This window comes from Salmo trutta, chromosome 13, assembly GCF_901001165.1.
Source record: "Salmo trutta chromosome 13, fSalTru1.1, whole genome shotgun sequence".
NCBI lineage: Eukaryota > Metazoa > Chordata > Actinopteri > Salmoniformes > Salmonidae > Salmo > Salmo trutta.
Genome location: NC_042969.1, coordinates 49,755,579 through 49,781,795, shown reverse-complemented (window position 1 = coordinate 49,781,795; position 26,217 = coordinate 49,755,579). Strand labels below are relative to the sequence as shown.

Here is a 26,217-nt window from a genome sequence, read left to right as displayed (position 1 = left end):
AATATAGTATTTTGCCTAACACACCTCACTACAGAGATAATAAGATAAGATAATTAGGTGGGTGCTTACATTTGTGCTATTTCACACATGTAAAAGTGCGTGTGTGAATTAGAAATGGAATTTTTGCATATCCCACTCCCCCTGAGACCACAGGAGGTTGGTGGCACCTTAATTCGGGAGGACGGGCTCGTGGTAACAGCTGAAGCGGGATCAGGGGAATGGTATCAAATAAATTAAACACATGGTTTCCATGTATTTGATAACATTCCATTTACTCCATTCCATACATTATTATGAGCTGTACTCCCCACAGCAGCATCCTGTGCCTTAGACACACTCGGAGAATGGGGTCAGACCCAGAGACCAGCCATTATTTGATGGTGACCCTGGATACACACTATAAAAACTCCACCCCTTTTGTTATCAACCAGCCAATCAAATCTTAGCTATTTTGCATTATTTCGAAAAGCCCTCCCTTAAAAAGAAACTTCGTTTAATTTTGGTGTTTCCTTCATTATACAGTCACTAAAATGCTTGCGATTTTCATTGTAGGAAAACGTTCATTCCTTATACTAAATAGTACGGTTGCTTTTACCACAACATTTTGTCACCGGTACTGAAACACTTATGTACACGATCAGGTATAAATAGGCACTGGGAACTCTCTTTCAAATGCCCGGATGAGCCTCGGTGGTCCGGGGTGCAGGCTTCAAACCTGTAGCTGCTTAGCGGCAGAGTGGTTCAATTCCACCTTTCGGGCGTAATTAATAAACGCTCAAATATAAGGACTTTGATCCCCAACAATGCTTAAACAAATTCGCTGATTTATATACAAAAACAATCCAAGTGTGTTCTTGGAGATAAATGTTTTATTTCAACAGAGTCACGCTTTCTGGTACATTTGGATATTGATGATGAGAGGTAGTATAGCGGTTCGAGCGTTATGTCAGTTACCGAAGGCCCGGTAGTTCGAATCTCAGACAAGGTGAAAAATCTGTCAATGTGCCCTTGAACAAGGCATTTAAGGCTAATTGCTTCTGTAAATCGCTCTGGACTACAGCGTCTGCTAAAATGATTATAGCGTCACTGAAAACTGTAAAAAAATCGGGTGCAGCGCGGCGCAAATTATATGCATCCTTCAACGAACCAGACCGGAAGCACATATTGACTGCCAAGCCCGATAAACCAATCATCGCTTCGCCGTCTTTTTTCTTAACCAAGCAATGTCCTTGTTGGAGTAGGCGGCACCATCTTTGACGGAAATGCTGCATGTCCTTGTTTTTGTAACGCGGAGAGATATAAACTGCATCTGATGGTGTAATTTGTCGTTTATCCAATTCAAAGGTAAGTTGCTGTTTGAACTGAGTAGAGACTAGTATTTGGCAACAAATTTGAAATGATATTATAAATAGCTTCATAGCTGTCCTATCCAGCTACTGTAGCTAGTTTAGTGAAACGAACGTGTGGCATTGCTCGCTGTTGACCTCCAGACAACCCAACCTCCAGACAACCCAGCAGCAACATCTAGCTAACGTTAGTGAGCCATACCGACTCTTCCATATTCACATTTAAATAGCTATTTCACCCTACCTTGCTGTTGTCTAACAATGAGTTTAACAAAAGCACAATTAAATTTAAAGAGATTTAATTTAACAAAGGAGTAAAGGAATTGTAAATAAGACTACGCTTGGCCCAATTATATGTTTGTTTTCCCAGCTAGGCATGCGTCAATACCAACCCAGTGACCATGCCTCTACACAAGTACCCCCAAAGATCTGGGAAACCCTTAAACTGAAGCAGGGGATCTATGCCCGCCTCCCCAAACAATACCTCTGCTCTCTGGAGGAGACCACGCAGGCCTCCCCGTTCCACTGGAAGGTCCTGGGAGTCAAATACAGGGCCAACCCCAAAACAGGGCACAAGGAGCGGGTCCAAGACGTCCCCATCCCCATCTACTACCCCCCTGAGTCCCAGGATGGCCTATGGGGAGGCGAAGGATGGATATCAGGCTTCAGATATGACAAAGTGAGTACTATGAAGGGCATTAATTAATATCATGAGCATTTGTTTTGTTCCCTATATTCACAGACACACTTTATTCTATATTTGAGCATGTATCCTAACATTGTCTACCTCCTCAGCTCTCCACCAGGCTGGAAAGAGTCTGGAAGCCACAGCTGTTCACCAGAGAGCTGTACAGTGAGATCCTCAACCACAAGCTCACCATCACCGTCACGGCTCGCACCCTAGACCTCATTGATGCCGCCTTTGGCTTTGACTATTACATCCTGAGGGTGAGAGAGGAGTCTGCATGTTGTCATCTTTAGCTATAGCGTGTGGATATATGTGTAATGCTGTGTTTTGAGGAGATGGCACAGCGTGGGTTTCATCATCCAATGACTTGATTGATTCTCCTCCAGACACCAAAGGAGGACCTGAACTCCAAGCTTGGAATGGACCTGAGGTGGGCCATGCTCTTGAGGCTGGCCTTTAAAGACACCCAGCTCTACCCAGAGGACCCACCCTGTCAAGAGGTAGAGGATCTACACCAAGTACAAGGTCGGTTCGTTATGTTTTGGACCATGGCGGTTTGAAATTCCAACACACTTTTGTCTTGAGTTTTCATCAAGCTGCTATAGGAGATGATGCAACAACCGTTCATAAAGTCAGTGAAAGTGCTACACAAAGTTTATAGATGATGTAATGAGGTCTCCCTCTCATTCTGTCCTCGCCCCTCTTCCATTGCCCCCAGCAGCAGTTTGAGATCACTGCAGAGGAGGCTGAGTGGGTTGGCCTGAGTGTGGATGAGGCTGTGGAGAAACAGAGACAACTGGAGCACAAGGTAACTGCATTGTTTCAGTCACATGGAGCATATGGTGTCCCTCAGTAATCACCCTGCCAGGGTAAAAATGCACGGATGATATTGACTGATTTTAGATTGTATCTGCTTTGTCCCATACTCTCTAACTGGACTCTATTGTTTTGTGTCCCATGAGCCGGGGCCTTTGTTCAAGAGCTGTGTGGAGAACCTGGTGAAGGAGCTGGCCATCCAGAAACTGAACCACAGCTGGTGGAGAAAAAGTAAGGGCCATTTCCTGAGGAGCACTGAGGTCACTTCCTGTTGATGGGGACACTTGGTGGTCACATGGTCCCATTGAAAGACACTTATTTATTCAGGTTCTATTTTTCAGCAGCTGATTTGGGCTGATCCATCTGGGTTGTTACCTTGTAAATATTCCCCATTCAGTGCTATATCACTTGTCTAAGGAATACAAGATTCATTTTAATCTGTTTTTATTGGCAAATTTTTAAAGTTCATGTTGTGGTTAGTTGTACAGTACTGGGCTCTTGATGCTTAATCTAGGCTGTCATACTCATGTTTATCCTCTAGATGGGAGTGATTACCACTTTTTCTGTATCATCATTTAAGAATGATAGAAGTCAGCCATGGGCCCCATTTATCAAAGGTGCATGCACACCAAAAATACTCTAAACCTGGCGTGTACCAGTTTTTCCACAAAGGTTGGTGTTTTGAAGTTTATGGGAAAATGTGCGTATTGCACATACAGCTCAGACCATGTGCGGAAAGACTCATTTCGTTTGAATGCATTCAGTTGTGCAACTGGCTAGGTATCTCATTTCCCCATGCGTATGCACAACTTCTAGTGGTTGAACAATTGTATTGCAAGCAAATGTTGTTATTTTGGGGGTGTTTGATGTATGGGTATTATAGTAATGGTAGGCTAATAAAAACATTAATGTAGGCCTAATGATAAAATTGATGAATAAGGAGATCAGATAGCAACAGGAATCCTAATATTTATTTTGCTTTTATTATATAGCCTAGGCCTAAATCATCATATTGCAGGACATGTCTCTCCATTTCTGTCATGACTGGTTTATTCCTGCTACACAACACATAGGTTATTCCACGAAAACAGTGCCTTTTGCATCCCTTTGATATTTTAAGTGGAAATTGTGCACCAATATTTAATTTTATAAAATGAATGCCCTTTTAGTAAAGACCACATGGAGAAGTCAACAAATCTGATTTTTATATGAAAAGGCTTGCTAAAGTGACAAAACTCAGCATCTTGACATGTCAATCCCGAAATGTTTCTCCAGCATTGTAAAGCGTTACTTATTTTGTTTCTTTGACATTAATTTCTGAAGATAATCATTCAGTGACTCTTTTACGTCTCTCCCTCATTTTAAGGTCAAGCGTTAACTGAACACTTTTTTTTTTTAATATGATGAAACAATTTCTTTTAAAATAATTTTTTCCAAAAGAAATATCTAATAGTCAAATCATAGTGTAAAAGCAGGTGAGCTGGTTCTACTCTTTTCGGCCATTTTGTGCTGGAAAACTGAGCAGGTTGAGCATCCAACATTTTTGTGAAGCTTGCATTCAATTGCCACTCCCTGTTGCACACAAGCTTCCATTCCCCCTGTCACAAGGGGATTTATGGCTGATTTAAGAAGAAATCGTCAACCCTGTTACTTTATTTGGCACTTACTATAGTTATTTTTATATATAACCACTTGAAGTTGAACATATACTCTTTAAGACAATGTTAAAATTAACTCAAATCAAGTTTGTTTTTAACCAAGTCCCACTTCTCAAAAGGCACTGAATTGGTAGAACGACCCAAATATTAGGCTACTATTATTCATCACTTATTCAATAGCTAAGCATGCTCTGAAGTAAATAGACCGGTAGCCCTATTAAATATATTTGATGGTATTGCTGTGCGATAGGAGCGCAACATCATAGCCTATATAATCTCAGAGCCTATACCAAGGCAGGAGATCGAAACACAATCATGTGTTGATAAACTAACAATTCATATACTGAACAAAAATATAACGCAACGTGTAAAGTGTTGGTCCCATGTTTTATGAGCTCAAATAAAAGATCCCAGAAATGTTCCATACGCCCAAGAAGCTTATTTGTGCTGACATGTATTTACATCCCTGTTAGTGAGCATTTCTCCTTTGCCAAGATAATCCATCCACCTGACAGGTGTGACATATCAAGAAGATTATTAAACGGTATGATCATTACACAGGTGCACCTTGTGCTGGTTACAATAAAAGGAGACTCTAAAATGTGCAGTTTTGTCACACAACACAATGCCACAGATGTGTCAAATTGAGGGAGCATGCAATTGGCATTCTGACTGCAAGAATGTCCACCAGAGCGGTTGCCAGAGAATTTAATGTTAATTTCTCTACCATAAGCTGCCTCCAACGTCATTTTAAAGAATTTGGCAGTACGCCCAACCGTCCTCACAACTGCAGACCAAGAGTAGCCAGCCCAGGACCTCCACATCCACCTTCTTCACCTGCGGGATCGTCTGAGACCAGCCACCAAGACAAAGTATTTCTGTCTGTAATAAAGCCCTTTTGTGGGGAAAAACAAATTCTGATTGGCTGGGCTCCCCAGTGGGTGGACCTGGCTCCCAAGTGGGTGGGCCTATGCCCTACCAAGCCCACCCATGGCTGTGCCCCTGCCCAGTCGTGAAATCCATTGATTAGGGCATAATATATTTAAATTGACAGATTTTTTAATATGAACTGTAACTAAGTAAAATCGTTAATTGTTGCATGTTGCGTTTATATTTTTGTTCATTATATTTTGCATAGAAGTGTGGGCTGCGGCATTTACTTTTGAAATTGTTTGAATAGACAATCAATGTTGCAGAATATGCGGACAGTGTTTGGCACTTGCTATAGGCGGCATGCATTTGGTTTGAAAAAGTCACTTCAGAACATTAACATTCTGCCCACACCTTTCCAGAAATGTGATAAAATTGGCCCTTGCGCTTTCTTTTAGAGACTGTCAGGGACCAGTTCCAAAATCTCCAAATCATACAGCAAATGAGGGTGTTTTTGTTACCATAAAAGGTGAATGGACGGCGTTTTCCAGACAGGGTTGTAACGCTGGTTCACGAGCGCACAAATATATACTGAACAAAAATATAAACATGTAAAGTGTTGGTCCCATGTTTCAGGAGCTGAAATAAAAGATCCCAGAAACTTTGTAGAAGCACCTTTGAGTCGTCTTGGGTATGTCCGTTTCAGCTTTGCACATCTGGATTTGGGAATTTTCTCCCATTCTTCTATATTTTCTCAAGCGCTGTTAAAGTAGATGGGGAGCGGAGGTGAGCAGAAATTTTCAAGTCTTTCTACAGATTTTCAATGGGATTCAAGTCTGGTCTTTGGCTGGGCCACTCAAGGACTGTCACATTCTTGTTCTGAAGCCAATCCAGCTTTGCTTTGGCTGTGTGCTTGTGGTAATTGTCCTGTTGGAATGTAAATCGTTGCCCCAGTCTATGGTCATTTTCACACTGAAGCAGGTTCACATCAAGGATTTGCTTGTATTTGGCCCTGTTCATTGTTCCCTCTATCCCTTACCAGTCTCTTAGTCCCTGCTGCTGAAAAGCATCCCCATAGCATGATGTTGCCACCACCATGCTTCACTGTAGGGATGGTGTTAGATGGGTGATTAGCTGAGCCTGGTTTTCTCCCGACATAGCGCTTTGCATTCAGGCCAAATAATAACATTTTTGTCTCATCAAATCATAGAATCTTTTGCCGTATGTTCTGTCTTTCACGTGCCTTTTTGCAAACTCCAGGTATGTTGTTGTGTCTTTTCTCAGGAGTGGCTTCGGTCTGACCACTCTCCCATAAACCCCAGATTAGTGAAGTACTATAGAGACTGTTGTCCTTCTGGCAGGTTTTCCCATCTCAGCCAAGGAACTATGTAGTTCTGTCACCTCCCCGATCAAGGTCCTTCTTGCCCGGGTTGCTCACTTTGGTCGGATGGCCAGCTCTAGGCAGAGTCTGGTAGTTCCATATTTTTCCCATTTCCCAATGATGGAGACTACTATGCTCGTGGATACTTTCAATACTCAAATGTCGGAGATCTATGGATAGTTCCTTGGATTTCATGGTATAGTTTCTTCTCTGGCATGCACCACTATCAACTGTGGGACCTTATATAGAAAGGTGTGTTTCTTTCTAAATCATGTACAAACAATTGAATTGGCCACAGGTGGTCTCCAATCAAGTTGTAATGACATCTCAAGGATGATCATAGGAATGCACCTGAGCTCAATTTGGAATGTCATAACAGAGGGTTGTGAATATTTATGTACATTTGATATTTCTGTATTTCATTTTAAATAAATTGGGGGGGGAAACTTCATCATGGGGTATTGTTTGCAGATGTGTGATAAAATATATTTCATCAAGTTTGAATTCTGGCTGTAAAACAAAATGTGGAATAAGTCATGGGGTATGAATACTTTCTGAAGGCACTGTGTGTTGCATGCAACAGTTTGATAAATTCCAATAATAATTTGTTGCACATGCAAAGCCTAGAATCTCCACCTACGCTAGAAGTTTGGACGAAATGTACACACCGTTGATAAATGAGGCCCCAGGTCGTCATCATTTTATTAGTCTCAACACAACAGGCCTACAATAATTGAGTCTTAAACAAATAAGCTTAGTTTTCTCATTACATTTTGAATATAACGCAGCTGTGTAATGTCCCACTCTCTGTTTGTGCTTCTTGGAAGATTATAAGGCAAGATGGAGTTCATCCACATACTCCTTAACTCACTTAAATGTAATGAAGACCACATACACGCTTGTCTATGAATTCCCTTACATGGTACACAACTATATTATTGAAAAATAAGTTGCTTGGCTCTTCAGTAAACACTGTGTTTTTTTGTGTGGCTTTCGCTTTCGACTCCTTCAGTGTGCCTGCACTTATCCGCTGTAACGGTTTCCATTACCAAGTAGTGTGTGGTTAGGCGGGGAGTCCCTGTTAGTTGGGGGACTCCCGTGGGTGTTGTAACATAGCAACCGAGTAGGAGTTCTCAACAATTACCTGTCTAAAGGTTCATCCTCACCTTATAAGGATAGGTGATGTTGTATGCCAAAGACTGGAATTACCCTCACTCTAAATCTAAAAGGCCCATACATTTTTTTTAAAAACCTGTCTTTATGCCATTACACAGGCAGAGTCTTCGATGAGGATTGCACAGTATGCAAACTAAGCATTAAACAGTGAAATATACTATGTGTGGATCATCGTTCAGGGAAAATGCCTCATTTGCTGTGTGATCAGTGCCTTAAATTGTTTCATTCTATTGTAAAGATAGTGAATGGAATGACAGTGTAGTATACTATAGATTTGAATATGGACACGTGACATGATCTGACTTGAGACTTTGCTTCTCAACGACTTTGAATTTGACAAGATGTGCTAATTGCTTTGTTCCATTCCCTCATGATTGTATGGGTATGTATTTACGTTATGTCATTGACTGACAAGTGGGTCGGCGGGGGAGGTTTATTTACTTGGTGAACCTATTCTGGATTGAAATCAAAACAGTCATCAGGAGATGACATGCACTGAGTATACAAAACGTTAAGGACACCTGCTCTTTCCATGACATAGACTGACCAGGTGAAAGCTATGATCCCTTATGGACGTCACTTGTTAAATCTACTTCAGTCAGTGTAGATGAAGGGGAGGAGACAGGTTAAAGAATGGGTTTTTTTAAGCCTTGAGACAATTGAGATATGGATTGTGTGTGTGCCATTCAGAGGGTGAATGAGCAAGACGAAAGATTTAAGTGCCTTTGGTAGTAGGTGCCAGGTGCACTGGTTTGAGTCAAGAACTGCAGCACAGCTGGGTTTTTCACACTCAACAGTTTCCTGTGTGTGTCAAGAAAGGCCCACCCCCAAAAGGACATCCAGCCAACTTAACACAACTGTGGGAAGCATTGGAGTGAACATGGGCCAGCATCGCTATGGGTAGGGGGCAACTCATTATTAGGAAGGTGTTCCTAATGTTTTGTATTCACACTTTCCCCTTTTGCAGGTATTCCCAAACTGGGATATATATATTCCCCCAGGGGTATGCGCAATGCCGTCGGGGGTACGCCAAATAATAATGTGATTCACATAAAAAAAATATTCAAAAAAATGTTTATTTTCTTCACATTTTCAAACAATCCATTTAAATTTTCCAAGTGGGCTATTTTATTTATTTTATTTATTTATTTCACCTTTATTTAACCAGGTAGGCAAGTTGAGAACAAGTTCTCATTTACAATTGCGACCTGGCCAAGATAAAGCAAAGCAGTTCGACAACATACAACAACACAGAGTTACACATGGAGTAAACAACATTTTCCCTCACCAGAGTAGCCTCGTTTCACTGCCAAAAATAAAATTAAACCGTCTAGTGTTCAGCGAAATAACACAAAGTCAATACAGGTAGCCTCGTCAAATAATTAACATCCAAACGCATTAACCGTTACTCTCTCGCGGGAATTCCACTAATAGTCTGTATGTAGCCAAACGTAGCTGCTGCTCATGTTGGTATCTGTACTGATGGTGCAAAAGCCATGACAGTGAGACATAGTGGAGTGGTAACGCGCGTGCAAGCAGTTGCTCCCGACGCCACTTGGGTACACTGCAGCATCCACCGAGAGGCTCTTGCTGCCAAGGGAATGTCTGACAGCTTGAAATACGTTTTGGACATTACAGTGAAAATGGTTAACTTTGTTAAAGCGAGGCATCGTGTATTTTCTGCACTATGTAATGATATGGGCAGCGACCATGTAATGCTTTTACAACATACAGAAGTGTGCTGGTTATCAAGGGGCAAAGTATTGACATGTTTTTTTACTGACCATTTTCACTTGTCTAACCGCTTGCATGATGAAACATTTCTCACACGACTGGCTTATCTGGGTGATGTTTTTTCTTGCCTGAATGATCGGAATCTAGGATTACAGGGACTCTCTGCAACTATATTCAATGTGTGGGACAAAATTGAGGCTATGATTAAGAAGTCTGCATTAACAAGGACAACACACAGGTCTTTCCATTATTGTATGATTTTTTTGTGTGCAAATGAACTCAAGCTTACGGACAATGTTAAATGTGATATAGCGAAGCACCTGAGTGTGTTGGGTGCCCTATTGTAACCATTGTGGTTCAGGTGACAACACTATCAGCTAAATTCAGAAGATAGCATCTTGTTTGCTAATTGTTTCCACACTAAGATCAGCCAGTCAGCCTACAAGGCCAGGATTCCCTTGAATCCCCCAGAGAAACAGCTATGAAGGCCATCTCTAAACCACAACATCCTCTGCACACAAAGTACACATCACACTAGGACATATTTCCACCTTAGGCTGCATTTAGACAAGCAGCCCAATTCTGATATTTTTCCACAAATTGGTCTTTTGATCAATCAGATCAGTTATTTTGCAAATAATTGGGCAAAAGATCAGAATTGGGCTGCCTGTGTAGATGCAGGCTTTGTGGCTGCTTGTGTTAATGTCGACCCATGATAAATTACAGCTGAGTACTGTGTATAGGGCCATCAACATTCAATGCTCCCAAACCAGGGCTGAGTAGGTTACTTTGTAAATATAATCTGTTACTAGTTACCTGTCCAAAACTGTAATCCGTTACGTCACTTTTTGTTTACCGAAACTCAGTAACGTAATCTGATTAATTAGATTAGATTACTTTCCCCTTAAGAGCCATTAGAAAACAAAAAAGATCCATCAAATGCATTTGTTGTGTCATCATAGTGGTCTCTGACTTGTGGTCAGACTTACTCAGGTGGAACAAACTTGCGCTTTTTTTCAATGCTGAATTTAATGTCATTGATAAAAAAGAAAGGTGTCAATGTATTTTTTCCATAAACATCCTTAGGGAACCACTAGGAAGCAGTAGCGAGTCTGCTTAAATGGAGTGCTAGGAAAACTGCCTAGTCATACTGTACCACTACCAGGCCTCATCCTGGCTCATCCTTATATAGCAAACTTCACTCCTGTAATTCTGTTATATGGTAATTAAGTTTTATCCTTTATCATGATTGAAATGATTTAATCATTCCACATTTAGGACAATCTAGTTTTAATTCATTCTAAAGTGCCTTCAGAAAGTATTCAGACCCCTTGACTTTTCCCCAATTTCTTTTTTTGCCTTAATTTATAATTGATTAAATAAAAACAAATCCTTGGCAATCTACACACAATACTCCATAATGACAAAGCGAAAACAGATTTATTTTGCAAATTTATTAAAAAAATAAAAACCTTGTTTACATAAGTATTCAGACACTTTGCTATGAGACTCAAAAATGAGCTCAGGTACATCCTGTTTCCTTTGATCATCCTTGAGATGTTTCTACAACTTGATTGGAGTCCAGCTGTGGTAAATTCAATTGATTGGATATGATTTGGAAAGGCACACACCTGTCTATATAAGGTTCCACAGTTGACAGTCCATGTCAGAGCAAAAGCCAAGCCATGAGGTTGAAAGAATTGTCCGTAGAGCTCCGAGACAGGATTGTGTTGAGGCACAGATCTGGGGAAGGATACCAAAAAATGTCTGCAGCCTTGAAGGTCCCCAAGAACACAGTGGCCTCCATCATTCTTAAATGGAAAAAGTTTGGAACCACCAAGACTCTTCCTAGAGCTGGCCGCCCGGCTAAACTGAGCAATCGGGGGAGAAGGGCCTTGGTCAGGGAGGTGTCCAAGAACCCGATGGTCGCTAAGACCATGAGAAACAAGATTCTCTGGTTTGATGAAACCAAGATTGAACTCTTTGGCCTGAATGCCAAGCTTCACGTCTGGAGGAAACCTTGCACCATCCCTACGGTGAAGCATGGTGGTGGCAACGTCATGCTGGGGGGCATGTTTTTCAGAAGCAGGGACTGGGAGACTCGTCAGGATCAAGGCACAGATGAACGGAGAAAAGTACAGAGAGATCCTTGATGAAAACCAGCTCCTGAGCCCTCAGCACCTCAGACTGGGGCGAAGGTTCACCTCCCAACAGGACAACGACCCTAAGTACACAGCCAAGACAACGCAGGAGTGTCTTTGGGACAAGTCTCTGAATGTCCTTAAGTGGCCCAGCCAGAGCCCGGACTTGATCCCGATTGAACATCTCTGGAGAAACCTGAAAATAGCTGTGGAGCGACGCTCCCCATCCAGCCTGAGAGCTTGAGAGGATCTGCAGAGAAGAATGGGAGAAACGCCCCAAATACAGGTGTACCAAGCTTTTAGCCTCATACCCAAGAAAACTTGAGGCTGTAAACACTGCGAAAGGTGCTTCAACAAAGTAGGCTACTGAGTAAAGGGTCTGAATAGCTGTGTAAATGTGATATTTCATTTTTTTCTCCTTCATTTTAAATAAACTTGGTTTTGCTTTGTCATTATGGGGTATTGTGTGTAGATTGATGAGGGGGGGAAAACAATTTAATCAATTTTAGAATAAGGCTGTAACAAAATGTGGAAAAAGTCAAGGGGTCTGAATACATTCTGAATATGTCACAGAGATTCAGAATGTTGTTTATAACACCAGAGAAGGTGGAGAGGAAAGGTTAGACGTTGACTTTATGTCACACATTCTCATTTGCGTTCAAACACATTTGTAGAACATAAAGTCGGTAACGTGTGAGTAAGATCTATCGATGGTTTGAGGAGATGGGGGATTGTTGTATGGCCACACAGGACATTTCAACTCCCTCAATCAGACTCAAGTGTTTGGGTGTGTAATGTTAACCTTTTAGCTTTCACCTCTATAAAAAGGTTATCTCTGGAATGAGGAGGTATGACTCTTAGCTCAGTGCAATGGTATGTAGGCCTACTTTCTATGCTTTCCTATGACTAATCCGTATATTAGGATAAAGCTCTTCTGCATGATTTCATGGGAATTTTTTGTGTTTCAAAATCCCAAAGTTTATTTCTGTGCAAGTATGCAAATTCTTCTGAAGCTACTGAGCTAGTTTTAGTGAATTCAGACCAAAACTCGTGGGCATATACAGTAGGCCTATAGAAATAAAACCATTATTGAGTGTGTATACTTTAGTCAAGTATGAAATGCACTATAGTAAAGTAGGAAATGTGTATAGATTGACCTCTAGTAATACTCATCAGTGTGTAACTAACTGTGTAAATACGGTAATTCAACTTTTGGTTGTGAGCCCAGCGTGGAGTTTCCCTGTGGCTTTATGCAACACTATTTCCAGTGTTGGTGAACAGTGAAAAGCACAGTGTGAGATACACCTGCTCAGACTGGGCCCTATTGAGCTTATTAAACGAATGTATGTTGTCATATCGTTCACCATGGACCTGTGAAGAGAGATCCATTCAGGTTTGTGCCGTTTAGCAGATAACAGGGTGGTGTGATTTGTGCCTCTCTAGTGAAACATTTGCTGCCGTACAGTAGCCTTTCACTGGGTTGCGTTCAGTAGGCATAAAAAAAGAGCAAACACCTAAACTTTTCCTGTAAGAACATATGAAAACATTGTTAGTTTGTACCTAATAATCAAAGCCTGGGTGAAATCTTGAACTGCTACCCTGAGTGGGATTTTACAGTGGCCTTATAACTTCCCATAATGCTCCTCTGACTCAGCAAAAACTCTGAACACAAGGGATTAAACTATTATGTTTTAATAAATACATCCAAATAGAAATGCTTCCAAATAAAGTTTCAGCGGCACTACACACAAGGTGTATGGGAGAATGAGTCATTGTTGATGCAGTGACTCACAGATGGTGTAAGCTCATCAGGCAAAAAGCCATATCCAATGGCATTGGAGGACAAAGTGAAGCGCCTCATCAAAGCTCTTTCCCAGAAACTGATGGGCTAACATAAGATAAAATACATTAGATAAAACACCAGTTACATACAACGCAAACAATATATTTCTGTTTTACACTTATTGTCAAGTCAGGGCCCATGTACAGTGGGGGAAAAAAGTATTTGATCCCCTGCTGATTTTGTACGTTTGCCCACTGATAAAGAAAGGATCAGTCTATAATTTTAATGGTAGGTTTATTTGAACAGTGAGAGACAGAATAACAACAAAAATATCCAGAAAAACGCATGTCAAAAATGATATAAATTGATTTGCATTTTAATGAGGGAAATAAGTATTTGACCCTCTCAATCAGAAAGATTTCTGGCTTCCAGGTGTCTTTTATACAGGTAACGAGCAGAGATTAGCAGCACACTCTTAAAGGGAGTGCTCCTAACCACAGCTTGTTACCTGTAAAAAAGACGCCTGTCCACAGAAGCAATCAATCAGATTCCAAACTCTCCACCATGGCCAAGACCAAAGAGCTCTCCAAGGATGTCAGGGACAAGATTGTAGACCTACACGAGGCTGGAATGGGCTACAAGACCATCGCCAAGCAACTTGGTGAGAAGGTGACAACATTTGGTGCGATTATTCGCAAATGGAAGAATCAAAAAAGAACTGTCAATATCCCTCGGCCTGGGGCTCCATGCAAGATCTCACCTCGTGGGTTGCAATGATCATGAGAACGGTGAGGAATCAGCCCAGAACTACACGGGAGGATCTTGTCAATGATCTCAAGGCAGCTGGGACCATAGTCACCAAAAAAACAATTGGTAACACACTACGCCGTGAAGGACTGAAATCCTGCAGCGCCCGCAAGGTCCCCCTGCTCAAGAAAGCACATATACATGCCCGTCTGACGTTTGCCAATGAACATCTGAATAATTCAGAGGACAAGTGGTGAAAGTGTTGTGGTCAGATGAGACCAAAATGGAGCTCTTTGGCATCAACTCAACTTGCCATGTTTGGAGGAGGAGGAATGCTGCCTATGACCCCAAGAATACCATCTCCACCGTCAAACATGGAGGTGGAAACATTATGCTTTGGGGGTGTTTTTCTGCTAATGGGACAGGACAACTTCACCGCATCAAAGGGACGATGGACAGGACCATGTACTGTCAAATCTTGGGTGAGAACCTCTTTCCCTCAGCCAGGGCATTGAAAATGGGTCGTGGATGGGTATTCCAGCATGACAATGACCCAAAACACACGGCCAAGGCAACAAAGGAGTGGCTCAAGAAGAAGCACATTAAGGTCCTGGAGTGGCCTAGCCAGTCTCCAGACCTTAATCCCATAGAAAATCTGTGGAGGGAGCTGAAGGTTCGAGTTGCCAAACGTCAGCCTCGAAACCTTAATGACTTGGAGAAGATCTGCAAAGAGGAGTGGGACAAAATCCCTCCTGAGATGTGTGCAAACCTGGTGGCCAACTACAAGAAACGTCTGACCTCTGTGATTACCAACAAGGGTTTTGCCACCAAGTACTAAGTCATGTTTTGCAGAGGGGTCAAATACTTATTTCCCTCATTAAAATGCAAATCATTTTATAACATTTTTGACATGTTTTTTTCTGGATTTTTTTGTTGTTATTCTGTCTCTCACTGTTCAAATAAACCTACCATTAAAATTATAGACTGATCATTTCTTTGTCAGTGGGCAAACGTACAAAATCAGCAGGGGATCAAATACTTTTTTCTCTCACTGTACAAGACTGTGTTGTGTTGGTGAGGTTAGGGGAAGTCACGTTGTTTTTGGAGTGAATGTGAGTGAGGCTTTAGGAATGTGAGTGGGCTGGACTATGACCCGGCAACAAAAGCCGGCAGCTAAAAATAGGATCGCATTAAAAGCAGTAGTGCCTGAACACAAAGACGGACCCAGGAGGACAGAAACTCGTCTGGCTCCCCGTTCTCCCACAGCCTTTGTCTCTTTCCCTCTGTCTTTCATTCAGTCTCTCTCTCTTTTTCTCTCTCCTTTGTCATTGGCCAGTTAGGTTTTTACAAAATGAATAAAGCTATCATGTAATTAATATTAAATAGCCTATATGACCAACAACAAAACCCACTTGATGTGACCAGAGTTTAAGATGAAGACTTGGAATCATTTTATTTTTGAAATACTAATGACAAAAATCAAAACACTACAGTGTGAAGGGTGGAGTCTGGGATACAGTGTACAAAGAAGCCGTTCAGAATCTGAACATACACAGAACATAATCTGAACAATGTTAACACTTGGAACTACAGATGGACAGCGCATTGGACTATGGTCGTTTCTACTGTACATGGAGATTGGTTATTACAATGAACAGAGTCAACAGGTGAGCCAGAGGTTAAAACTAATGTCAACATTCAAAAACTACAGATACCAGTCAAAAGAAAGGAACTTTGACTAAACAACTTTGACTATACAACAAAGAATATATCACATATGGAAAGTGAAAAATAAACAGCATTTGTAGTTGGTCCCTTTAATTTAACAATTTCTCCACAGAGGGTTAGTTTTCAGGTTGTCTTGCGCCAACAATTAAATGCTTAGGGCTCGATTCAATCTGTAGTGCTGAAGATCCGCACTACAGTGCGATATAAATTTAAAGGCAATGATGCTGCATTCGCAGAGACTGCATTTGTGGTAAATGGTGCATGTGTCAGCTCAATTGGAAATTACCTTTAAATTTCAATCGCGCTATAGCGCTGAACATTCGCGATACGGATTGAATCGAGCCCTTAGTTATGCTTTCCTTCAGTTGAACTCTCAAATCAGGGATTTCCTGCAGGTCCTTGTGGAAGTCTGCCTCAGTCACAATATATACACCCAGTAAGGACGGAGCCTGACAAGGAAAACAAGGGTTGAGTTTGTGTATCCATTTTGTATTTGGTCAGAGCACTGCATGGTCCCCCAATCACCACAGGTAGTAATAACAATTGGTAGGTAGGAATTGTTCTTAACATCCATGGTTAGCCTAATGGAAGGGCAACTCGCCTCCACCAGTATCACTCTGGTCCCCCGGAGGAGCTAAAGCTACATGTCATCCGTGAGTGCTGTGCTGATCACGGCTATTAGCCTTAGGCTAACGTTAGCAGCATGGTGAAGGCAGCACAGTACACTCAGAGACTTGGGTCAGGGCAGACATTTTGAAACGTATCCTTTTAGGGTCTGGTAGTGGTCGTGTGTGTGGGAAGAGGGGGGACAGGGGTCTGGATTATAGCCTCATCCAGCGAGGCCTTTGGGGACAAGGGGTAACCACACCGTTAGGGTACAAGGTGCCTCTGCTACTGCTATTACCTGTGTGTGTTCAAACTCTCATACAGTACTTTATTTGGGTGAGATGACTGTCACAGGGCAGAGTTAGGACTTTACACACCCTACACTTCTGGTTTGAGGAGCAACACAACAAAAGCCCCTTAAAGTTCAGGGGCTACACTCGCGCCACATTCAGTCTTAAGGTGTTACGTTTTGTCCTCATAGGTCCCCCTCTGTCTTTACCTGGACCAAATCACACCCCTCGTTATCACACTGGCCCTGGTCCTGAGGGGCGGAGCCGCGGAGTAACAGTGGGAGGAGGTCCATCGGAGAGGCCTGATTCTCGTTGACCAGCTGGTTGAACTGCAGGTCGTTATAGTAGCCCAAGTCCTGCCCAGACCCACCCTGGTTGAAGTTAAAGTTCATGTCCATGACGCCTGGGGTGAAGTTGGAGTTGAGTTCCTGGCCAAAGCCAAGGAGGGCAGGGTCATTGAACAGAATTCGTGAGAGCATATTGATGTCGTCTGGGCTCACGTCCTCATTGAAGAAGTTGTCCTCCTGGGGGTCATTGTAGTGGATCTCCCCCATGGTGGAGGCCCCAGACTGGACAGGAGGATGCAACTCTTCTGGGACCAGCTGGCTCTCTGCTGGGGGGAAGGTGAACGGCTCGAATGGCTGAGAGGTGGAGGCTCCTGCTGCAGCAACATTTTGAACTGTGGGTGATAGAAAGGACTTTCAGTGCATTCGGAAAGTATTCAGACCACTTGACTTTTTCCACATTTTGTTACGTTACAGTCCTATTCTAAAATTGATAATTGTATTTTTTCCTCATCAATCTACAGACAATACTCCATAATGACAAAGCAAGAACAGGTTTTGGAAATGTTTTGCAAATGTATAAAATAACGAAATATTACACTTACAAAAGCATTCAGACCCTTTACTCAGAACTTTTCTAAAGCACCTTTGCCAGCGATTACAGCCTCGAGTCTTCTTGGGTATAATGCTACAAGGTTGGCACACCTGTATTTGCGGAGTTTCTCCCATTGTTCTCTGCAGATCCTCTCAAGCTCTGTCAGGTTGGATGGGGAGCGTCGTTGCACAGCTTTTTTCAGGTCTCTCCAGAGATGTATGATCGGGTTCAAGTCCATGCTCTGGCTGGGCCACTCAAGGACATACAGAGACTTGTCCCGAAGCCACTCCTGTGTTGTCTTGGCTGTGTGCTTAGTGTTGTTGTCCTGTTGGAAGGTGAACCTTCGCCACAGTCTGAGGTCCTGAGCAGGTTTTCATCAAGGATCTCTCTATACTTTGCTCCACTCATCTTTCCCTCGATCCTCGACTAGTCTCCCAGTCCCTGCTGCTGAAAAACATCCCCACAGCATGATGCTGCCACCACCATGCTTCAAGGATGGTGCCAGGTTTCCTCCAGATGTGACGCTTGGCATTCAGGCCAAAGGGTTTGATCTTGGTTTCACCAGACTAGAGAATCTTGTTTCTCATGGTCTGAGAGTCCTTTAGGTGGCTTTTGGCAAACTCCAAGCGGGCTGTCATGTGCATTTTACTGAGGAGTGGCTTCTGTCTGGCCACTCTACCAGGTCTAATTCGTGGAGTGCTGCAGAGATGGCTGTCCTGGAAGGTTCTCCCATCTCCACAGAGGAACTCTGGAGCTCCGTCAGAGTGACCATCGGTTTCTTGGTCACCTCCCCAACCAAGGCCCTTCTCCCCCGATTGCTCAGTGGCCGTGTGGCCAGCTCCAGGAAGAGTCTTGATATTTGCATATTTCTTCCATTTAAGAATGATGGAGGCCACTTTGTTCTTGGGGACTTTCAATGCTGCAGACATTTTTGGTACTCTTCACCCAGATCGTGTCTCGGAGCTCTACGGACAATTCCTTCGACCTCATGGCTTGGTTTTTACTCTGACATGCACTGTCAACTGTGGGACCTTATATAGACAGGTGTGTGCTTTTCCAAAGCATGTCCAATCAATTTAATTTACCACAGGTGGACTCCAATCAAGTTGTAGAAACATCTCAAAGATGATCAATAGAAACAGGATGCACCTGAGCTCAATTTCGAGTCTCATAGCAAAGGGTCTCAATACTTATGTAAGTAAATAAGGTATTTCTGTTTTTTATTTGTAATACATTTGCTAAACTTTCTAAAAACCTGTTTTCGCTTTGTCATTATGGGGGTATTGTGTGTAAATTGATGAGAAAAACAACAACAATTGAAGGCAGTAATGTAACAAAATGTGGAAAAAGTCAAGGGCTTTGAATACTTTCCGAATGTACTGAATATAAGAACACCTTATTGACACTCAGATGTAGTCTTTTATTTCAGAGAGGGTGCTGTGTAAGCAGCTGTTATTGTTCTCGCTTTCATTTTCTTTTTTACTTTCTGTCCTGAAATAGGTGCAGAAGTTTAAGCTGGAAAAAGAAAGAGCCGAGGCCAATCCTCACCTGCCACACAGGACCTCTCTGTGAAGCCGATGTCCGACTTGATCTTCCTCTTCCGCTTCACTTCATATGGATCTGAACACGGCATCAAAACAGAAAAAAAGATCTTTCATCCCTCTGTTTGAATAGCTTTTGTCTCTATAATGTTATATTATTGCACAATACATAACATGTTATAACACAGCATTATGATATCATATATATAACACTCATAAGTTGTATCAACCTGTGTTGTCGGGCTGGTAGGTAAATGTGACGGGGTCACTGTCCATGTGGTCCGAGAGACGACGCAGGAGGACATTTACTTCCACTTCCTCCCCCACGTCCTGTTCCTGGTAGGACGGGGTCTTGAACACGATAGCGATCTGCCGGTGGACGTCCGTCTGGGCAAACTCCGCCTTGGCCTCCCAAGACCCCCTCTTAAAGATGATCTCTATGTCTTCTGAGCGGGCAACACACACACACCAATCAGCTTGTATAGTCCTGCAGGCTGTATGACTTCAACAGTGTATTTCCAGAGAGGTGTCATTACACATCATGTGCCACTTCCATCTAGTTGTTTAAACAAGATTTTGACTTCCCCTTTAATTTGCTAGATATCAGCGTGCTCAACACAGTGTTTGTATATTACAACTTGGGAGTCTGGCTCGATCTCACCTTTCTGGACTTTGTCGCAGAGCATGTAGATCTCAGTCTTGCCTGTGCATGGCCCTTTAACAATGTTCAGACGGTTGATCTTCAACTCAGATGTGGTGGTCGCCTCTGTAAACACACACACACACACACACACACACTGAGCACCTGCTGGATGGTTCAGGAAGGAAGTACATTTACATAGCTGTGGTGTTACGGTACTGGTTCGTATCACGTTTGAAGACTATTGTAAAAGCAGTCATGCACAGTTGTCAGTGTCAGGAGGATGTTTGGGAGGTAATCTTACTCTTGTCATAGACGGGGTTGGACACTATGGGGTTCAGGAAGTCCCTCTTTCCATCCTCCCACTCTAGCTCACACTGGAAACACAGCCGCACCACGTTCATGTCCATGTCCTCGATGCTTTTAGAGTGGCCCGCTGGGGGACAGGAGAGAGGATATTACCCTACTGCTAATGACAATACAACTTTATTGTACAATAATATTGGATTTATGTAATTGGGTAAGTTCTGTGTGCGCTTGCGATGTGCTTTGTGTGCGTGTCAGGGCTCTACTCACTTTTAAAGGGGTCGATCTTCTGATTCCGTCTCTTCTCGAGTGAGGCATCCAGCTCCTTCCGCCTTACACACTGGATGCCCAGGTTAGCAAAACTGCAAGATGCACACAACACATGGTCGGTTACCATCCATTAAAAACAGACATGTTTACACTAACCTAGTTTACACTAACCTAATGCACTTTCCTGGCAAAGCACTCCCAAAGAGGTGAAGAATTAATGAGAAAGACATAGGATATGGGCCTCTGGTGGACAAAGGGAGAAAATGCACTTGTCAAGAAAAGAGAGCGATGAATAGAGGAGAGAAAGAGAGGGGCACCTGTGACGTCGGTTGCTGTGAGGGTTTAAGCAGATGACACAGATTCCGGTACCGTCAGCACAGTCTTTACCCACAAGGCAGTGGGGGTGTGGGCGGTACGGGTAGTCTTTGGTCACCAGGGAAACAGTGACCATAGCTTTTTTAATGTTCTGAATGGGACCCTGGAGCTGAAAGATGGAGGAGAGAGGGGAAAGAGTGTGAAGACGAGAAAGAAATGGGGAGAGAAAGCGGGGGAGGGACAAAGAAAGAGAAGGAGAGAGATATGCATCAATCAAACCGTCTTTCTTCCTCCAACGCAAGTGAGAGCATGATTAAAACTGAATAAATGTGCAGTGATGAACCAAAACTGTGCATCTCCCTTTCAACTGTCAAACTTCACACTTGTCTGGTTGTGTTAATCTTAGAGGGATGCGGTCTGAATTGTAGTATGTGGGTGCGAATCAACAGTGTTTAAAGGGTGGGGGGGGGGGTAATCCCCTTAGTTTGAACCACACAAAGATGTGGATTTGTGGGGTACTTTCTATTTCAGTTACATGTAATTCCTCCCCCTTCCCCTCTGCCCCTGCTCCTTACACTAGCAAGGCTCTACATGTTGAGGGCAGCCAAACCAACAAGGGGGAAACACCTTTATTCTGGGATAGATGGTACATTCCGTTAACCCCCTTCCACTTCCCACACAACATACAAATCCAGTGCAGGTTAGGGATGACATTGGGAACACAATTTGCAGTAAACAAATATAAGGACTAGGTTCTTAATGAGACGTTAAACCAAGGCCCTGACTGAGTGGTCATGATGAAAGATGTCCCTTATCACAAGAGTAAGGGCATTAACTGTGACTTCGCTAAGTTGTTTTAAATTAAAGTGTTTCCAATCAACTTCAAATAAAGACAAAATACAATATGGATCTATTGGGTACCTCTATAGCAGGCAGGGTCTTGTTGGAGTCCCCACTGGAGGCCCCTAGGATGCTCCCTGCCGAGCGGCCCTCACACTCATAACGGAATCTCATGCCTCTCTCTTTGGGCTGCTCCACCACAGCCAGGGTGGGCCTCTCCAGGATCTGCTCCAGCAGATCTGTGTCTGTCTGGGCCTGTCGAGATGGACTATCTGGCCCCCTGGAAGTCCCTGAACCAGAGGACCCCCGTCCTCGTCGGTTTGAGCCCGAGTGAGAAACACCACGAGTGGGGCGAGGTGCTGCCATATCTCTGGTGCTAGAGTGGTGCTGGGGCTGAGGGAAGAAGCAGGGCGGCTGCGGAGAGACATCATTTAAAGTCAATGGCGATGTTTAAAAATCCATGTAAAGAACACAGCAGACGACAAACAGTTAACTTTGCATCCAAAACATCATCATGATGGTACTAAGAGTAAAATGGTGAGAGCGTTTTCAAAGATAACCTACAATGTTATTGTTTATCTACATATTCCCTCTCAGTACACCACTTTCTATGTCCTCATTTGACACATTCTGTTGCCATGCCCCCCTTTCAACCGTTAAACTAGAGAGCACCCCCTTCCGTTTTTGGTTAACCCCTCTATACTTCCGTCTCCCTTCCACCCTCTCAGGCTGCTGAGATGCATGACTGTTCTTCATCCTTCATGCCTCCATCTCTCTAGCTCTGTCCGTCTGCCCATTTCTCCTAGGTTCTCTTAAACGTCAAAATGGTATACTTATATAAATAAATAAAAACGGCCTGTGGTCATTATAGACAGACGCAATCTCTCACACACTTTTTGCCCTTCACTCTCCAAGTTCAACCACATACCTTCTAATTAACAGCTTGTTTGAAGAATCCCTAGAGACCAGCAACAGGAAAATCTATTCACCAAAAACAAACCGGAACAAAGAAAAAAAAGCTGGCCGACTTAAGGGATCGTCTTCTCCCTTTGTTATTACAAGCCGCCCTACAACTCAAGTCTGTCTAAACAAACCGCCAGAAGTTGATAAGGCTGTATGAGCAAAAAGAGGTGCGTGTGAGGTCATTGTGCTCCACCTCAAAGTAGCGTCAACAGGCGGAGTATATGTGTGTGTAAGAGTAATAGTGTTGGCATGCCTTAGAGCCTCTACACAAAAGCAACTAGGATCGAGCCGGGAGGCGCATGTTCAGGAAACAGGAAGTTGACATAATCTACAGCAGATCGACCAATTAGAAAAGCAGAAAAGCCTCCGAATGTGAACTTCCACCCTGAAAGGGTTGGGTCCCGGAAGGAAGGGAACAAAACGAAAGTAGGAATCAGATGACACTCTTTCTCTACTTTTCTGCCACCTCCCCCACGAGATGCCACAACATGCAGACGGGGGTGTGTCAACTCAGCTCACAATCTATCTCAAGGCACCGCTTTGACTCACAGATATACACAGACCACAACTGTCTCACTGTGAGTTCCAGACTATTGGAGAACAGCAACCCAGGGCATAATAACAAGGTCAAAGAACCAGTGAATTGAGTCACCACGCTTATCCATGGAAACTGTGAGTAATTGAGTTTCACTTATCCCTGAGGTGTGTCTGTCTGCCTTGGCTCCCACAACTAGCCCATGAGGAAGCGATAGCACACGTCCCTGATAAGACTAGACCTTAGCTGTTTTCTTGACTTTATCTCCCAGCTATTACAACAAACGGAGATACCAAGCCCTGACAGTGTGAACTGATGCGACCACAAAGAGTACCTGAGTGGCTGCAGAAACAAATCAAATCACTACACAACAAATACAAGTTTTGAGCTGGTGTGTAGGCCATCTGTGGACCCCAGGAAGAGTAGCTGCTGCTTTTTCGACAGCTAATGGGGAACCTAATGAAATGTCAAATACCAAAAAAGTCAACCCCTCCATTTTTCTATTGAACTCTATGAATCAATGGCCTAACAAAAACTATCTCCCTTGTAGCAATTGATCATTTATTTAACATCCATTTTCCTCCAAGAGTGGCTGAATATATATTTTTGTATTAGATCCCGAAAGGCCTGGTACTCACCCTGGAGGTCGTGCCCCTTGGCACCAGTACTGAGGGCATCAAGGAGGGGGTCTGCCTGGGCATGGCCCTGTGGTTCTGGGCCTGGAGGTCAGAGTCTACAGGGGGATGAGGAGGTCCGGGGAGGCAGAAACCAGACTGGGCCTGACAGGGAAACTCTCGGTCTGCAGAGATCACCTCCTGAATGATGTCTAAAAAAGTAGACGGAGTGGGATGAGGGAGACTGCAAACACGCTGATGGGGCCTGCAAACATTGAGCTGGTGGGTTGGCCATCTGAGTGTGATCCATGTCTGTATGTGTACAGTACCAGCTACATGAAACCACGAGCATGTAGGAGGCCTGTACTTAGACTATAGGCCTACTTGCCATTTAAAAAAACAAATAACTATTAATAACAAATAGCCTACTCACCCAAGTCATTTGCTGTTGTACAAAGCGGGAGAAAAAGAGTTAACTCATTAATGATTACTTTGTGACAGGCAAGACTATATACATTTATGACAGTGATTGTAATAGTCTAAGTATAACAGGTATATGTATTACAATGTAATAGTATAGGTTAAACAGGTAGCCTAAGACTAGTGTAACGTCTCTGAAGTGGGTGTTGACTCTTCTACTCAACTGTCAGTCACGCTGGGGAAGACAGAATGACAACACAAACTGTCAATTGAATAGCATGGCAGTGTGTGCCGTTTAGATTATAGGATCACTTGTCTGGGCGCCTGCTGTCAGTCCACTTTTTGACACAGACCCGTGACAATGCGTTTACACTACAAGTAGATCAATTATTTATGAAAATTATACTATTGTTCGTGCGAATGTGAATGACGTGGAACAACACACATGCGACACCGTAGATGCATAACTCAGATTCCGTTTATTTAAAAGAAAAGACACTTACTTGCAGTGCAGTTTTGAACACTCATGTTTCTCATGGCACGTTACGATGTTTGTCCTGGAGCTGAAAACCTTGTTCGAGTAGTTTTTTGAATTCCCTATTTCCCCTGACCGATCATTTTGTGGCCATGGTAGGCTACTGCAATCAAGTATTGTCCTCTTTGCTCTCGTACTTCGATATGGTTCAATTGGCCTTTCGTTTTTAAAAAGCATACAAATTCTACCTCTCTTGCATGCGATGAGCTCGTGCATATGTTATGGATAAAATGAGTCGCCTCACGAGCGCCCTGTTCGAGTGTGCGTTTAGTTCCGCACTTGTTGGATGGTTCTGACTGGCTGTTCGGTTGGGTGGAAATCCCCTTACATCACTTCTTGGGAAACCCCCAGCGGCAGTGTTGTGCCGGCAGTAGCCATGTAGATACTTCAGATAACGGCTCATTCCATCAACTATATTTTGCAAACTACTGTAGTATAATAGCCACAAGTGCAATGACCCGAGTGTGAATATTCTGATATAAAAAAAAAAACCTTCCTCATGGCCGGTTTTTACGCACAATGGGATCGATTATTGTACTTTAAAATATATCTACCTGCACCAAGTATATTTCAGAAAACAGTTAAGTATATTTCATTGTTTAATGCAAAATAGAGTGGGATATTTGCGAAACGTCATTGTGCTAAACGTCAGGAATATTTGCAGGTCTGCATACCCACATCAATACCCACACCTCCAAACAGCACTGGCCCTAGCGGTCAAGGGGGGCATAAGTGAAATTATGTTGACGTAAGAGTGACTAAAAAAATCTATGGGGGGTGTCATGGCAAAAAGTGTACCGCCAAATCACAATGGGATTCGATAAACTATTAGCGTTCGTTGCTATATCAACCTAATGCATCGAATTTTGGAGATCATTACCGCGACAATTTCTCTGTTTTAAACGAGTTTTGTTTAGCTAATAGGATGAAAACATTACTTCCAAGTGCTTTTGGGTATCTTGTTAACATTTCAAGAACATGAAATCCATGTCTTAAACGTTGCTACGTTTCGGAAATAGCAGAGAAAATGTGTGACCTGTTTGGCACATTAATGTTACTTACCTTACAGATCACAAAGTCAGCTAATTTCCACTCCATTCATATGCAAATATGTTTGATTCATACACGGGCTTGTCTGGCTGGCATGTTTTTCATTTAACATGTCCTTCCCTTATCGACACTGAAATAATATACTTTCAGTAGTCCTCTATTATGATACTTTTTTTCTATCTCGCATAGCTCATTAGTACACCCTTGTGGTTGAATATATGTATCTATTGTAGGTCCTAGAATACAACAATTAATCATGTTGAACTAACAAATACCATAAAGGGATACCTTACAACAATGAACACCTTGTGCAACAGCTGAGAAAACCAACCTTTGATTTTTTTT

At 42.9% G+C, this 26,217-nt stretch overlaps 2 protein-coding genes across 7 annotated transcripts; one reads left to right on the top strand and one right to left on the bottom strand.

Moving 5' to 3' along the window:
* The first annotated feature begins 1,247 nt into the window (after positions 1–1,247).
* LOC115205936 (39S ribosomal protein L28, mitochondrial) lies at positions 1,248–4,856 on the top strand. Of its 4 annotated transcripts, none has more exons than XM_029772380.1 (7): positions 1,248–1,344; positions 1,421–1,533; positions 1,721–2,025; positions 2,142–2,294; positions 2,421–2,534; positions 2,753–2,842; positions 2,997–4,856. In XM_029772380.1, the coding sequence occupies exons 3-7, from the start codon at positions 1,723–1,725 to the stop codon at positions 3,123–3,125; spliced, it is 789 nt and encodes a 262-aa protein (XP_029628240.1). In that variant the 5' UTR covers positions 1,248–1,344; positions 1,421–1,533; positions 1,721–1,722; the 3' UTR covers positions 3,126–4,856. The 4 variants fall into 4 exon arrangements, with proteins under 4 accessions (XP_029628240.1, XP_029628242.1, XP_029628239.1 ...); XM_029772382.1 differs by having other exon boundaries at positions 1,717–2,025; XM_029772379.1 differs by lacking the exon at positions 1,421–1,533.
* Positions 4,857–15,767: 10,911 nt separating this feature from the next.
* On the bottom strand, positions 15,768–26,017 carry LOC115205933 (transcription factor RelB). Of its 3 annotated transcripts, none has more exons than XM_029772377.1 (11): positions 25,885–26,017; positions 24,301–24,312; positions 23,892–24,079; positions 21,837–22,169; positions 20,918–21,084; positions 20,601–20,692; positions 20,329–20,460; positions 20,046–20,150; positions 19,615–19,830; positions 19,392–19,463; positions 15,768–17,643 (listed from the first exon to the last, which is right to left on the bottom strand). In XM_029772377.1, the coding sequence occupies exons 3-11, from the start codon at positions 23,952–23,954 to the stop codon at positions 17,150–17,152; spliced, it is 1,674 nt and encodes a 557-aa protein (XP_029628237.1). In that variant the 5' UTR covers positions 23,955–24,079; positions 24,301–24,312; positions 25,885–26,017; the 3' UTR covers positions 15,768–17,149. The 3 variants fall into 3 exon arrangements, with proteins under 3 accessions (XP_029628237.1, XP_029628236.1, XP_029628238.1); XM_029772376.1 differs by lacking the exon at positions 25,885–26,017 and adding an exon at positions 24,791–25,847; XM_029772378.1 differs by lacking the exons at positions 23,892–24,079; positions 24,301–24,312; positions 25,885–26,017 and adding an exon at positions 22,684–22,997.
* Positions 26,018–26,217: the final 200 nt, after the last annotated feature.

What these genes read in the sequence shown, in the direction of transcription:
- LOC115205936 (XM_029772379.1), top strand. Translation starts at nt 1,723, where the DNA reads ATGCGTCAATACCAACCCAGTGACCATGCCTCTACACAAGTACCCCCA. An exon ending in CAGGCTTCAGATATGACAAA is followed by an intron (nt 2,026 to 2,141) that starts GTGAGTACTATG and finishes CTACCTCCTCAG; the next exon opens with CTCTCCACCAGGCTGGAAAG. An exon ending in AGGACCCACCCTGTCAAGAG is followed by an intron (nt 2,535 to 2,752) that starts GTAGAGGATCTA and finishes CATTGCCCCCAG; the next exon opens with CAGCAGTTTGAGATCACTGC.
- LOC115205933 (XM_029772376.1), bottom strand. Translation starts at nt 24,824, where the DNA reads ATGAGAAACATGAGTGTTCAAAACTGCACTGCAA. An exon ending in CACAGCAACCGACGTCACAG is followed by an intron (nt 20,693 to 20,917) that starts GTGCCCCTCTCT and finishes TGCATCTTGCAG; the next exon opens with TTTTGCTAACCTGGGCATCC. An exon ending in CAACCCCGTCTATGACAAGA is followed by an intron (nt 20,151 to 20,328) that starts GTAAGATTACCT and finishes GTGTGTTTACAG; the next exon opens with AGGCGACCACCACATCTGAG.